This window comes from Bacillus rossius, chromosome 3, assembly GCF_032445375.1.
Source record: "Bacillus rossius redtenbacheri isolate Brsri chromosome 3, Brsri_v3, whole genome shotgun sequence".
Taxonomy (NCBI): domain Eukaryota; kingdom Metazoa; phylum Arthropoda; class Insecta; order Phasmatodea; family Bacillidae; genus Bacillus; species Bacillus rossius.
The window spans coordinates 131,540,655-131,555,761 of NC_086332.1; the positions used below are offsets into that span (position 1 = coordinate 131,540,655).

The 15,107-nt window shown below is 37.2% G+C and overlaps 1 protein-coding gene across 1 annotated transcript in view; it reads right to left on the reverse strand.

Moving 5' to 3' along the window:
• The window catches only part of LOC134531251 (multidrug resistance-associated protein 1-like), a 592,793-nt gene that overhangs the window by 425,872 nt on the left and 151,814 nt on the right, over positions 1-15,107 (reverse strand). Inside the window, exons 10-12 of the mRNA XM_063366941.1 lie at positions 13,862-14,030; positions 10,610-10,899; positions 7,537-7,683 (exon numbers count right to left, since the gene is read on the reverse strand). Coding sequence (XP_063223011.1) covers positions 7,537-7,683; positions 10,610-10,899; positions 13,862-14,030 — 606 coding nt within the window. The remainder of the gene's footprint in view (positions 1-7,536; positions 7,684-10,609; positions 10,900-13,861; positions 14,031-15,107) is intronic.

Sequence of the window (15,107 nt, forward strand, 5' to 3'; positions counted from 1 at the left end):
AGTATGTCAGTGTATGGCTCAGTTCCGGGATTAAGTTGAATCAACATAGTTTGCAATTCTTGAACAGCGTACTGACATTCATCATTTTCCTCCAAGTAATCACAGACAATTCAAAAGCGTGTTCTTTGTTGGCATCAGTGCTTGACCCACCTTTAGTTGTTGCTGCTCCAGGTTTCCAGAATCTCTGTGTAGCAGTACCAGTGGTATCTCCCATCAGAACTGATGAGGTCTATGACCTGAGAGAGCCTCACACTTACCTCACTTGTCATGTCTATTATTTGCTCCAGTTCGAATACTTTCAATAACTTCCAAGTTTCTGTACTAAACTCCACTTTTCTTGGCTGGGTTCCTACACTTAGATACATCAACACACTTGCAGCCACAGAAAAAACATAAGATTTTAAAATCAAAGGACTGACGAGGTATCTTTGCTGGAGGAGCTGCTTCATGTTTAGGTAGCTTTGGACGTAATATATAAGTTTGCATGAACTTTTCTTTCACTCCATCCTTACAAATTTCACTGCACTATATTATTTTTTCTACCGCCTTTTTGGTCAGAGGAATGAGTTCACCACCCTTGTCCCTACAAGGTATCAACACACACTCCACCATAATTTACACATTATCAAATGACATCACATATAATTTATAATAGTTAATATAATTGGTCATACATAAAAAAATTCACACAGTTATCTAAACACGAACAATGAAAAAGTTCACGAAGAATCACATTCACAAACACACCCAAAGGGTCTTCCACAGCGATTGAGGGAGACCAGTTGTACTCGCGAATTGTGGAGGATGGGAGGGAGGGAAGATGCCAGGGGGTTGAAGGGCCCTCCCCCTTCTCTAAATGGTGTAGTGGCCTTGTACCAGCGGCCATGCTTGTACTAAACTGGTCCTTAAAATGAGAACTTAAGAGTTACTTCAGTTTACATAGTGACATTTAAAATTGTCCCACAAATCTAAAAAAGTTGAAAAAATTGGCACTTTTACAGCCTCTATATCTCCGGAACCATTCAATTTAGTGTGATTATGTACAGGATCATTGTTGTTTGGAATTTAATGTAGATTATTTTTGTGTAATAATGTTTGTGCCAAACCGTATAGTTTTCAACATATTTGCAAAAAAAAACTACCAATGCACCCACTTCCCACCCTAACCCAATGCTCAAATTAGTGTAACTTTTTATTACATACCGTAATCACTCGCGTAATGTCCGCAGTAATTTGACCACATTTTTGGCCAAAAAAATGGGGTGCGGACATTATGCGAGGAAAAATACAAAAATACAAAATTTTGTGTATTAATTATTACTAAAAAGGCACAAAACGTATCTAAAATAAATGTGGATTTCACTAGCTAGGTATTTTAAAAGAATATTGCTGCGGGATCGCTTGCAAACAACCCGGCTTAGACCATGTTTACTTTGCTGTAATTGCCACCGGTAACTGTCTCGCACCCGCCGGAACATTAAAAAAAATTACGCGCTACACTGAAATAAGTGTGGTTACGTGTGCCTTATTAAAGTGATTAATATGTGAGGGATTAGAACGGCTATTAACGGCACGGCTGCAATATTTTAGCCGTACCATATCCTTACGTGCGGCGCGTAGGGAACCAGCGAGCTGGCAACAGCGCAGTGACTCACCAGTTCCACATCTTAATTTAAACTGCGCAGTGAAGGATTTATATTTACCCATTCTGTACTCTACACTAAAAAACTCGACGCGAAACTCATGCCTTGAACTTGCGTGCGTGTTGGTCAGCTGTGTTTACCGTTACCGTGCTTTGTTCAGTTCAACGAATTTCCCCACCCTTTCAGGACAGTAGAGAAAGGACAGCTCAAGGCCACGGCTTTGTTTACAGAGCCGTCAACTTTCCATTCATACTGCGTCCTTTAGGGGTGGCCAAAGTTGTGTTGCCCGCCGTAGACGACTGGTGCGGACATTATGCGAATTTTTAATTTTTTCTTTTAAGGATATATAAATAAAGGGTGCGGACATTATGCGAGGGCGGACATTACGCGAGTGAATACGGTACTATGGGGAGTGTATTGAATAATTTGGCAATGGAGGGAATATTTTTTTTGGATGTTGGCATTTGTTTGTTTTTTGGGCTAGTTGCATTTCAGAGCTATATGGTGTATTAACTTGCATTTTGGTGTTATCTTTTTTTGACATGCTTTTCGGTGTTATTTCGGTATTGTTGCAATTCACCATACAATCATGTCTCTAGCTATAACGTAACTAACCAGTGAAGAAATAAAAATTTCCATGCTAATTGGTGACAAAAATCGGAAGGTAGTGAAAGGTTATTTACAAAAATAAGTTATGTTTACATATTTGTTGATGTATATATACCATTTTCAAACAGTTTGTGAGACAGAGTTTGTACATGTGTAAGCTATATTTTGAAAATAAATCTACAAAAAAACTAAATCGCACTGTGATATTTGGTTGCTTTTTATCGTGAAGGAGAGTTACAAAACTAAAGAAGTACCGTGTTTTATCGCATAATCGTCGCACGCGCATAATCGTAACACCGTTATTTTAGGACGTCAACATTTGGAGAAAAATAATTCTCGCATAAACGTTGCATGATGTTTTTAGATTGCAAGAGCTTTGTGTATAAAGTTTTCCCATATAAAACAATGTACTTTAAAGTTGAAATGTATTCATTTGGATCTTACCACTTACTTATTTAATTAACAGAAATACAAAGTTGTTTGTTGTCTGCATCTTTTAAAGATGTTTTCAAACACATTATAACCTTTATCTTTTCGTCTTTGTCACCGCTGTGTACCGCTTACAAAAATGTAGCCAGTGCTAGTTGGCATCATTCATATATGGTTATGTTGATTCCAGTATAGAGCGCGCGCACGTAGTCGAATATCAATAATAATAGCTCATAGATTGCATGCAACGCACACACTCTGGCTAGTGTCGAGCTAACTACATTTGATAGCCCACGCTTGCTCGTGGTGTGTACGACGATAGTTATGTGATCCAACTCACGTTCATGTTACTGTTTTGGTTCTTCTATTTAAAGTTCAACAAAATGTTTTTGTTGCATGACTTCTTAATTTAAATTGTTTGGTGTGCTTTTGTACACTCTACTTTTTAAATGAACATACTTTCATAGAATAGGTTTTGGGTTAGTGAATAAATTTACCCAACAAAAAATGCTTTTTTCACGTAAATATCGCACACCTACTTTTCAAACTTGATTTTAGTATAAAATGTGCGACGATTATGCGATAAAACACGGTATATCTTCATTGCTTGTAACAACCCAGACTAATGCCTTCCTTCCTGGTTAAATGGTTTAATGATCAATTTAGTTTGTTGTCCCATCACGTTCAGTACATTAGTTAGGTTTGCAGATATCATGTATATAACATATTTTTATTTCTTCTAAGAAAGTTAACTGTATATACTAAATGCTTTATAATTATAATAGTTTTGATTTCATGCTTTTCTAGTTATTCTGATGATTTGCTTACTTTACAGTGGATGAGCCCCTAGGCCTAGTTTTTACATGTTTGGTTGTAAATGTATGTTTCAATGTGATTTAACATAGGTATTTTTTAAGTACTGTTTTGTTTACAGTGGAACCCGGCAATAACATTCCCGCAAATAGCATTTTCCGTCAATGAAACCATTTTTTGCTGGTCCCGCCATTTGTCCTATGTTTACAATACATTACATACCTGCTAATCACATGGTAAAACCATCCTGTATTATACACCGTTGTCATTGGGCAGATGCGGCTGCATAGCCTCTTTCATTAGTCTTTGTCTGGACGAGATACCGAGCAGGTCGCGTCGGGTAACATCATTATTTATTATTTTTTATTTATTTGATTTGTAACATGCCACACCAACAGCACAAGGCTCACATGTAGGACAAGTGAGTATGTGAGTACAGAGAATATAGCTGCTGTGGTCCAGGCACTTCCTGTTATTATCAACCGTTTTTCATCTTCCAGAACTTAGAACTAGAAATTTTGACCACAGTTCAAAGGTATTAGCCCATAGCAATGTTTGAGTGATTGCACCATTGTTCTGAGAACATAGTCCTTCAACCTGGTACCATGAATTAGTATATATCCACGGGACTTGACTATGAATTATCTTTAAATATTCATCCTCTGGTACCTAAGTCTACTTTTTTTTTACTAAAAAGGCTAGAGGTTATGTGCAGCATGTCTGTAAATTTTACATGTACTTTTTGTTGTGATGCTAGCCGAGTGGTCTGGGGTGTGACACACTTTCAAAGGAAGTGAGTCGTGGCGGCAAAAGTCTAGTGAATTCATAAACCTCTGGGCACAAATGGTTCAGAATTATTTGAATTAAATTAACAATTCAAGCCAGCCTTCAACCAGTGTACAGCATTCAGAGAATCCAATCCCTTAACACATAAATAGTAAAGTTTGAAAACCTTTTCAGAAAAATTTGTTAATAAGAATGAACACATTCCAGTTTTGAAGACGCTGACAAAGCTTTAGTGCAGATTGTCTGTACTGACACAGCCGGCTTTAGTAGCTGAGGATGAAGGGTTTCATAATTTTATTTTATCCTTTAACCTAAGTATTACATGTGAGATGTTTTAAAGCTTCACAGGCTGACATTTCAAGTGGATTAAATAAACGCAAGACGATGAAAGAATCCACATTTAGCAGCTTGGACGCTTGTTTATTTGAATGGTTTCAACAGAAAAGGTCGGAGGGTGTACCACTAAGTGGCGTAATTTTATCACAGCAGGCGCAAATTTAAAAAAAAAAAAAAACTAGGCCTGACAGAAGAATTTAGTGCATTGCGAGGTTGCTTGGCAAGATTTAAAGATCGTCATGGAATAAGAGAGTTGTCCTTGGAAGGTGAAAAACTTAGCGGCGATACCAAAGGGGCAAGCGCATTTAAAAGGAGTTCCAGCGGATTATTGACAGACACAACTTAGTTCCAGACCAAGTGTATAATGGAGACGAGACTGGTTTGTACTGGAAGTGCCTACCAAGTAAAACACTTGCAGGATCAGCAGAAAAGTCTGTGCCTGGCCACAAATCGAGTAAAGAGAGAATAACAATCATGTGTTGTGGTAATGCTAGTGGAGAAGATAAACTAAAATTAGTGTGTGTCGGGAAAGCAAAACCGCCACGATCATTTAAGGGCACAGAAATGAAATATTTTCCAGCTGATTACTATCACAATAAATCTGCTTGGATGACTCGAGAAAAAATTTTTTAACTGTGGTTCCATTCCAAATTTGTACCACATGTTTCTGAATTTTTGAGTCAAGAGGTTTGCCGGTCAAAGCAGTGCTTTTCTTAGATAATGCACCATCTCATCCAAATGAAAACGAGTTGAAATCAGCAGATGGAAAAATTTTTGTATCCTATTTGCCTCCAAATGTGACTGCGCTCATTCAGCCAATGGATCAAGGTGTAATTTTAACATTAAAGAGGCATTACCGTTGAGAACTCTTAAACTTACTGCTGGAGGAAGATAAGGCAATGGTTCAGTTTTGGAAAAACATGAACTTAAAGGAAGCAATTTATCTTGTTGTTAAGGCGTGGGGAATGGGCTCGAAAGTAAACATAGTCAGATCTTGGAGGAAGTTGTATTGTAACAGTGAAGGTTCAGCTGATAACTTCCAAAGCTTTGAAAAAGAAGACATTGAGACGGAAAACTAAGCTGAGTCGCTTCATTCGACTATAAAAAAACAATGAGCAATTTGCTCATGTTGATGAAGAAAACATAGAGGAATGGCTACAAAATGACATCTTGCTTCCTGGGTATGAAATTAAAAGTGATGACGACATTGTCAGTTGGAACACATGCGCGGCCGCCGATGTCAGTTCAAGTGATGAGGGCGACAGGGAAGATTTGACCCCAGCAAAATGTGTGAATCTGCAAACTGCGTTAGAGTCAACAGAAACACTTTTACAGTTTATGGATATTCTTACATTAAGTAAAGTAAGATTAAACATCAAACGAAAAATAAACAAGTGGCGACAGCAAAAAGTAACAGATTTCTTTAAAAAACTGTAGAAGACTTAACATATTTTCCTTAAAATGCTTCAAATGTGTTCAAAGTTCTAAACATCTAGTTTTATAATGTTCTTAAGATAACTTTTGTAAATGTTTGTACCGAATTCCTTTGTTTGAAACTGCAAACCGCTCCACTTCAACTCCTCACTGTGAATGTGTCACGCTGTAGGGGCCAGTAAATCATTCCTCTCGGTGACAGTGACGACAGTAGTGACAAAGATAGTGGTGGTAGGTCTGATTCAAGTCTGGAAGGGATAGCACCACTGCCAGATAGTGATTAGGTGAGTACCAAATCGTAACACTATCATATTGTTGTCTTACGTTACGGTGCTATTTTATCGATTATTCAAAAAATAAACATTGTTTGCTTATGTGTCCTGAACGGTAACGGTAACGGCACCATTTTCCTGTTATATTACTTCTCCGTTATTTTATTAGCACCGACTGTATTGAAGCGTGTGTGCTGCAACTAGTGCTTGACACGCAAGATAAATTCAGCCTATCACTTGCTGGCGTGGCGCAGTGATACGACGGTGTTTGTTTATTTCAAAATCAGCTAAGAGTGAACGGAGAATAGATATAACAACCCCTCGTGGTTCCCGAGATTAGTGTCGTTATAGAGAGGTGGTCGTTATAAGATTTCCGACCCATCTGCAACCCTATGTCATAATAGGCTGTTTTTGCACTAAGTCCACGTTCAGCAAGCTAAAAATAAAAAAATCTAACATTTAAAATTCATATAAATAAAAGGGATAAAAACACCGTGAATTATACAAGACAGAGACATAGTTTCAAAACCATGCACTGGTATGAAAAATCTTATCTCGAAAAGAATTTTAAAGGCAGTCGTTCTGCAAAACAATAACCAGCCCGATGGTGTTACTGACAACAGAGCAACAAGCGAAGTGTGGCAGCGACGCTTACAAGCGATGAAAAGAATGCGTGACCTTGGCAGCTATCAGCTGTCTTGGGCCCTCGGACTGGCGGGCGGCTAGCCACACACCTCGGTGCAAAAACGACTCACATGCCCACGTCTCTGCACACGAAAGACTTAAAAACCACTGCTGCCCAGCACTACGCAGCCCGCTTCTATGTCAACAACGCAAACACACGCAAAGCATGTGTTTATTTATATGTAATCTCCGAATGTCCACAGATGGCTGTCTGTGGGCTAATGACCTTTGCGGCAAGCATGACTCGGCTAACCGCGATTTTCAATTATCCGACTCACTTGTCCCCTTCATTAACACGGATAATCGGGGTTCCACTGTATTTAATTAAAAAATGCTTCAGCTAATGTGTTTTTTTTTTTTTTACAAAACCAGACATTAGTGGTATTTGTAGTTTTTAACAATTAAAAAATTAATATCAATTTTTGAATACTTAAATGAAACTGCTTATTTATCAAAATATTCAACAAATTCTGTAGTAAACAACATTGTTCTGTGTGATTACTCGTGCAGCCAAAAACATTGCAACCCACCTGAATCAGTGAGTTCATGACCATGGGTATCATCATGAGAGGCATGCGCATGATGTTGAACAAAGAGAGTGACACAAATGCTTTCTGTGCATCTAAGATGTTGTGCTCATCCACTAGCACGTACGTTGCGAATGTCACGAGCGAAACCTGCAACAGATGCCAGCAAGAATGAAGGTACACAGCCGGAATCGCACCAAGAAACCCTCTTCCAAGTACTCTACAATGCCAAATGTGCCCTTCTTAAATACACTTATACAATTTTTTTTATACACACTTTTTGTGTGCCTGTGCCTAATTTCTTATTTTACTATAAAGAGTGCTGAGTCTGAATTTGATCAACACTTCAGCTATGCAAGTTCATTACAAAAAAAATAGGTTCAAAAGTCCATATGGCTTATGGTCTAAAGTGCTTTCCAAAGCCGTAATTTGAAGTTGGAGTTGTTAAAATAATTTTAATTGTAAATAACAAAGAAAGTATTTAAGATAGAACACTAAGCATCTGGATTATTTTTGATAGAACAAATTTCTACAAACATCGCAAATTTTGTTGCTGCCGTAAAATGATTTCATTGAAATTATTGGGGCTAGAAACACGTCACAAAAATATGAGGGAAAATATAGGTGTACCCCCATTCATTTAATGAAAATCATTTTACTATAGGAACAAAATTTGGGTGGTTATAGAATTTTGTTAAATTAAACACAATCCAAGATGCTTAGCATTTCATATTAAATACTTTCACTATTATTTACAATAAAAATTGTATTCAAAGACGTACACCAGCCTTGGGAAGACCTTTAGACCATAGGTCTTTATATGTGTGTTTACATCTTATTTTGTCGTGAGGAACATGCAGCCTAAGTTGGTTGGTCAAAATAAAACTTATCCTATATATATATATATATATAAAACTATATGTTATTAATTAATTTAAATCATTTGAGATGAATTAATTATGCATTTTATTTAATGATCTCCAGTTTAAAAATATATACTTTAGTTTTTGAAGTTAGCCAGCCAGCATTCTTATTTTTAAGTATCATCTAGATCAGGGTTTAACAATCGGTGGTACGTGTACCACTAGTGGTACGTGGCAACATTGGAGGTGGTACACGTACTACTAGTGGTACATGGTAATGTTGCAGATGGTACATGGCAACGTTGCAGGTGGTACATGATCAAATGCTGTTAAGTTCCATTGACCATGATACTGAAAGTTTGATAATGGACAAACAGCAACAAGTTTCCCACTATAAAATAGCTGTTTTTTATGAATCTTGATTTTTGGAGTCATTTTAAAATAATTGTCTAAAATTGTTTTTATGTAACGTCATTCAATTTGTTATGTATCATAAATAAATCTGCCATTTTGCATAGACATTTATTTTTTTCCTAAATTTCCAAAATAACCTTAGCTTATACATTAATATCAAAAACTAAAAGATTAAGTAGGCCTAGTGTCTAGTGGTACACCAACATTTCTAAAAATGTCAAGTAGTACGCAGCTGCTAAAATGTTGGGAACACAACAACAAACAAAAAAGGACAAAGAACTTTGGTTTCAGTCAAGCCGAGGAGAAGCAACTCGCTCAACTCCACTTGGATTGTTAAGCCTCAGTCCATCTGTGGTCCAAACAACATAATCTTACTCTCAAGAGATCTTCCTGCTGACCCCTTCAGTACTGGTAGTGGACCTGACTCGCAGCTCTAGTTATCACATGACAGAATCCAACAGATTTGCAGGAAGGGTGTATGATGCATTTATAATAAGGCACTTATGACAACCCTTTGCCTACTCAGGCACCGGTGGTGTTTATTGAAAAGGGCTCTGCCGAGGTGCATTTCAGCCATAAAACCTCCCCAGTGGATTTAGAAGAGGTATCGTAATCTGTGAGCAACAGCAGATGCGATTTCAATCTCTCCAGGGGATTCAGACTCCTGAGATCCCGGGCCATTCAGGTCTACGTCTACGCAGCGTAGCCCACTAAGCGGAACCGGGGCATGTCTCCCGTGTCTCTTCCCCGAACCAGGTAGAATAGCTCCAAGTCCCCGAATCGGGAATCCGGGCACACATGCCCGGGGACATGCCATGCAGTTCTGTCTTTGGACATGGGCCAAAATGCTATGTGAGTGCGCGGGATCCCACCTGCGGGACTGATGATTTGACAGAAACTCTAAAAGATCTACTTCTTGGGGTAGATCAAGGGGCATGAGTTTCCAGGCACCAATGCTCTAACCGAGCACTCACAATGGGGTCTGTAAACCCAATAAAATGGGTCGGTGGAGAGGTCTAGGATGGGGACATTCTCTGGGAACAACCATAGCAGTGGTCCCCTACATCTGCAGCCACAGGGTGGGAATGAGCTGCCTGTGGGGAGTGTTTAATCTAGCCGGGCCGATAATATGGCTGTAAGCTTCTAGTCGTTGGAGAACCTGAGGCAGGCTGACCCATTTAGCACTCTTAACCTGAGGCTAGCGAAGCAATCCTAGAGTGTCGAGTATGCACGGGGCAACCTTAACAGGTGGGGAACTGCCCGCAAATGCCCCTGAAAACTGGGCGTACCAAAGGATGATCCATGTGCGCCCAATGGTCGTATAGGTGTTGCACTCGTGGTGGTAGTGGTTGCTCCCATGGGATTCCCATCCTCTCACAGGGTGGACACTGTGAGCGGCAACACAGCTCGGATACTAACCTGACAAGATAGGCCACGATCCTACCACTGATTTACTAGGTGACCAAGGGGTTCCAGAATGACGTGGAGGCGGGCTGAGCACTAATTATGTCTAGCCCAGAGTTTCAGCTGAACCAATGTCTACAATGTCTTAGTTAGAAAAACTGCCCACTGCCTTAGAATACAGGTAACCAATTCAGAAAAAGCAAAGGGAGAAAAAAAAAGCAGCTTATCTCAATAAGGCTTAGTCCAAGGGAGGTTCGAGGATTTATCAATGTCATAACCACTACACTACGGAAATTAACGGGGCTGATGTTGACTAACCAAACAAGTAAAGCGTTACCTACGTAAACTGAAATGGTTGGTTTGCGACTGAAAGACAAGGCTGGGGTAGCACTCACCAGGAACGGTGCGCAGGACCAGATGAAGGAAGTGGCTGCGTTGAAGTAGGCCGCCTCCTTCAGTACCTTCACCTCCTTGTCTCGTATCTTGTAGATCTCCTGCTCGTACGACGGCTCCCAGGCGTACAGCTTCAGCACGCGAATGCCGTTCAAGATCTCATTCATCATGCGCAGCCGCACATCTTTGCTCTTCATCTGGCGGATCTGCAGGGATTTTACCTTCCTGGCGATGTAGCTGTTCACCGGTACGAGGATCACCATGAACACCAGTCCCGCGAGAACCGACGGGCCTGCACAAACGTGGCTCCCTCAGAGCCTCATCCTTGGCCCGGCAGTCAGCATGGCCCAAATATGCAACAGTCCCACAGTGAAACTCAACACATTATCAAAATCATTTCAAAATCAATTTGGTATCAAATTGAAAATGTGTGTTAAACTATAAAATACTTTAATTTTACAAGAATGATTAACTAAAAAACCCAACAACAGAAAAAGTGAGTAGTTTAAATACTTCAAGTCCACTTCAGGTAGTTAGCAGGAGTGCTCTGCTAGGTTGAAGCTGCACACATGTTGCTGTGCGTTAACACCACAACTGTCACACAAACCAGCCTATCCACAAACCCTGTGTTTGGAACTAAACTTCTTCTAGAATAAACCCATAGCAGTTTTGATATTGAACACAACTTCATTGTAGAACATGTGCCATGAGCAGAAATAAATAATTTTTGTACATATAGACCGAATGTATACAATAATAATTATCCATTGCCAGGACCAGAAAAAATAGCATCTTGCTAAAGATATAATTTTTTGCTAATTTAAAATTTAAATACTATTACTTGCTAATTTCTAAAATAAATGATGAGCTTTTTCTTACTAAATGATTTTTTCAGCTAAAATAATTTAAAACATTGTTAATTTGCAAAATATCTTTACAAAATACCATTTCAGTCCTACTAATTGTTTTACAGTTATCAAAATTGTAAAAAAAATCTATATCATTTCACAATTAGGAAGAAAAAATAAAACTTTCAGTACCTAACTTAACTCATTTTATATTAGTACTTTTGAAGTGGTGTTCCTCCGAATATTACCTCGAACCATCTGGTGACCAGCATGTTTTGTAATTCAACCAAGATAACTTCAAAATGTAAGTTCAAACCAATTCCTCCAGTTGATTTGTAAATTAATACGACTTAAACCTGCAACTTAATGTTTTCTATGTAGCCATATTGCATTGCCAATTTTTTTTAAGGAAAGTAAGCAATTGAATTTATTTGTAGTTTTAATCTAAAATGGCATGCAGAATATTAGTTTATTGTACATAACTAAAATACAATTTTATTCAGAAGCATTTGTGTATATTAATAATGTAAAACCCTGTTCATTTTTCAAGGGACTGGATGATATAAAACTTCTTAAAAGGGAAACAGTACAGATCAGTTGCTAAATAAAAACAAAATATAATAAACATGACATACTTAGGTTATGCACTGTTTTTTCAGCTTTCTCTTTTAAAATTCGGCCATTTGTGGGGATTCCATTACCACAAATATTTGCTGTTGGTTAAAAGCCTTGCATTTATTTTAAATATTTATTAATGAATTAAGTATTTATTGAAAATGATGAATCACGTTTGAAGTTGCCATGAAAACCACACATTGGAGAGTCTGATGGCCCGGTGCAACCTGCACAGTGTTTGTCTCTGTGATTAAATTTTTTATTGGTAGTAGACACCTGTAGGAAGGTTCTTATGTACTAGCTCTATCATCACCAATAGCCAAATTGGGTGGGTAAAAATTAATGTTTGTGACTGATACCTTGAAAACCACACATTGAAGGCTCTCAGAGAGACTGATGTTAACTGTACAGTGGGTGACTTGTGAATTTTATACACCTGTAGGAAGGTTCTCAGGTTTATCGGCACCAATGCACATTTGAATGTAAAAAAAATAAAATGCAACAGAATTTTCCTTAGTTACATGGAATTGCATAGGCTGTTGTCCCAAGCTCTCTGTACAATTATGAACTGGGTGGTAAATAGATCCAGCGGATGGAGCTAACTTCAGCACAGTTAGCATACATTCTTGTTAATTGGTGTTAACCTCTGCGGTTATGTTTTTTGCAGAATTCTTTAATTTTACTTCACAGGTATTACAAAATGTATAAATATTCTCGGTACAATTCTTTGCCGTAAATACATGTATCTAAATATACCGGGTAATAAAATTTTATTTATAGTTAACTTCGAATAACATGTTTAACGTGACAGACTGCGAACAAAACAAAGAAATGCCTACAGATCGAAGCTGTTTTGTTTACATTAGTGAAGCGCCATAATCATCTTGGTCACGGATGACCGAAATTAATGCCATGTTAGAAAGTTTGTGAACAAAATATATTGAAAATTGCTGAGGAAGCACACACAACAATTTTTACGTTTTAAATAAACTTTTTATTGCAATTACATCACTACTCAAAACCAATTTCTCCCCTCCAATCAGGTACACAAATTTATGCGACTTTTTTTCAATCTAAGTCATGAATTTTCAAATCCTGAGCTTTATTAAATCATTTGAAAGGTTTTTTTTTATTTTTATTTTCAGCAGGCGTAGATGATCGCTACCATAAACCTTCAGCCATCATTGTAACGTCTTTTTACTGAAAAACCAAATCACAAAGCACAGTCAACATGCAAGATGTCCGTTGTTCCTTTAAGCAGTAGCAGGTCAACCAAACTTGGAGCTTGAAGAAACCTGTGCATTTTGCAGCGTTGCAGTGCGACGTGGTCAAGTTTTGAATAAGCCTCATGTTGATTTTTCAACACACCTTTTACAAAAAAAATTTACAATTTACGGGTAAATACGGCATAGGTCCGGCCGAAAACGGAAATCATAGCAAGATGAGTAAACTAAAATGTTCATTACATCCACAAAATAAAATTTTTACCACAGTGCTTAACAAACAATGAAACTGAATACATATTTGACTATGCAATGTGTAACATTTTAACTACCTATTTGTGTCAGAATTTCTGTACCTAACGACAATAATTATTTAACCTGTTACTGAAGATGGCATAGATACATGGCTACAACCTCAGTCCGACTTATAAAAAAGTCTGTATAGTATTCAAAATTATCATATTTTATAACACAACTAGAAACTTTAAATGTTTTTCTTTCAAAATTACATACAGATGAGAGTAACTTTAAAAAACTGTATGCAAAACGTAATGAGAGAGTAACCCACCAAGAATCTGCCAGAGGAAGTAGAGAGACATCCCTATGACCAGAGGGGCAGTGAGACACATGTTGAGGTGCATTGTCACTTCAATGATCCTGTTGGCATCAACAGCCATCAAGTTTACTATCTCTCCAACTGTGGACTCCTTGCGGGCCCCACTCGACATGCGCAGTGCCTACACCAAACAAAACTACCATTCACAAATGTTGGAGAGCATTCTACTACAAAGCTTCAATGAACAGAAATGGTACAAAATCAAACAATTAAAATTATAAAGCAAAAATACCTATAAAATTTTACATTATTTCATTTAATGTATATAATGAAACAGTCACTGCATCATCACACACACACAGGCTTTACAGAAACAAGGAGAAATTTTTTTTTGTAACAATAGAACAAGAATCAAAATTTCAAGTTTCGTACATAAATACTGATTAACAGTAACATATAACCGTGAAGGTTATGCAAAACTATGTGTAATTACAACTACTTCTTCGAATATGTAGAGAGAAAAAATATATATATTTCTACAGGAAATGAACCAAAAAATACATCACAAGTCTTCAAGGAAAAAGATTATCTATTATGCACTATTAACATAGGTTTAAGCAAAAAATAGCAATGACAGAAAAAATGCAGGTAAAATCTACAAACAAAGGCATCAATATTTCGTACAAAACAAAATGATTTACTGAAATATGTTTTGTCAAATTGTATAAAAAAAAAATTTATTATTAAAATAATTGCTGTAAACAATCACTAATACAAGGCACATTTTATAAATAGTTATATATGTGTCAATATTTGTATGTAGTTTACATACTCTGTTCAGACCTATACATATTATTGTTAATTTATAAATTAAATTATACAAGTTTATTGATATAGGAATTAAATAATTAATATTATTGATAACCTAGGTGCATTTGAACATAATGGTAATTTATATTCAGGAATTTATGCATGTATGTACAGTGAGTAAATAGCTAAACACGTTTTCAAAAAAGGAATAAAACATATTTCAAGGGGGAAAAAAAATTTGTGATGTTTGAAGTGAGAAGCTTTTAAAAAAAAAAAACATATATTTAAATATGGACTATTAATGGTCTTTAAACAATTATTTTTTTTAATTTGGTTATATCTTTAATCATTATTACCAAAACTATTTAATAGCCTTTTTATTTGCTGTATTCAATAGCTTTGCTTTAATAATAGTCAACTCTTGAAAGTCAGTGTCAGACCTTTCAGC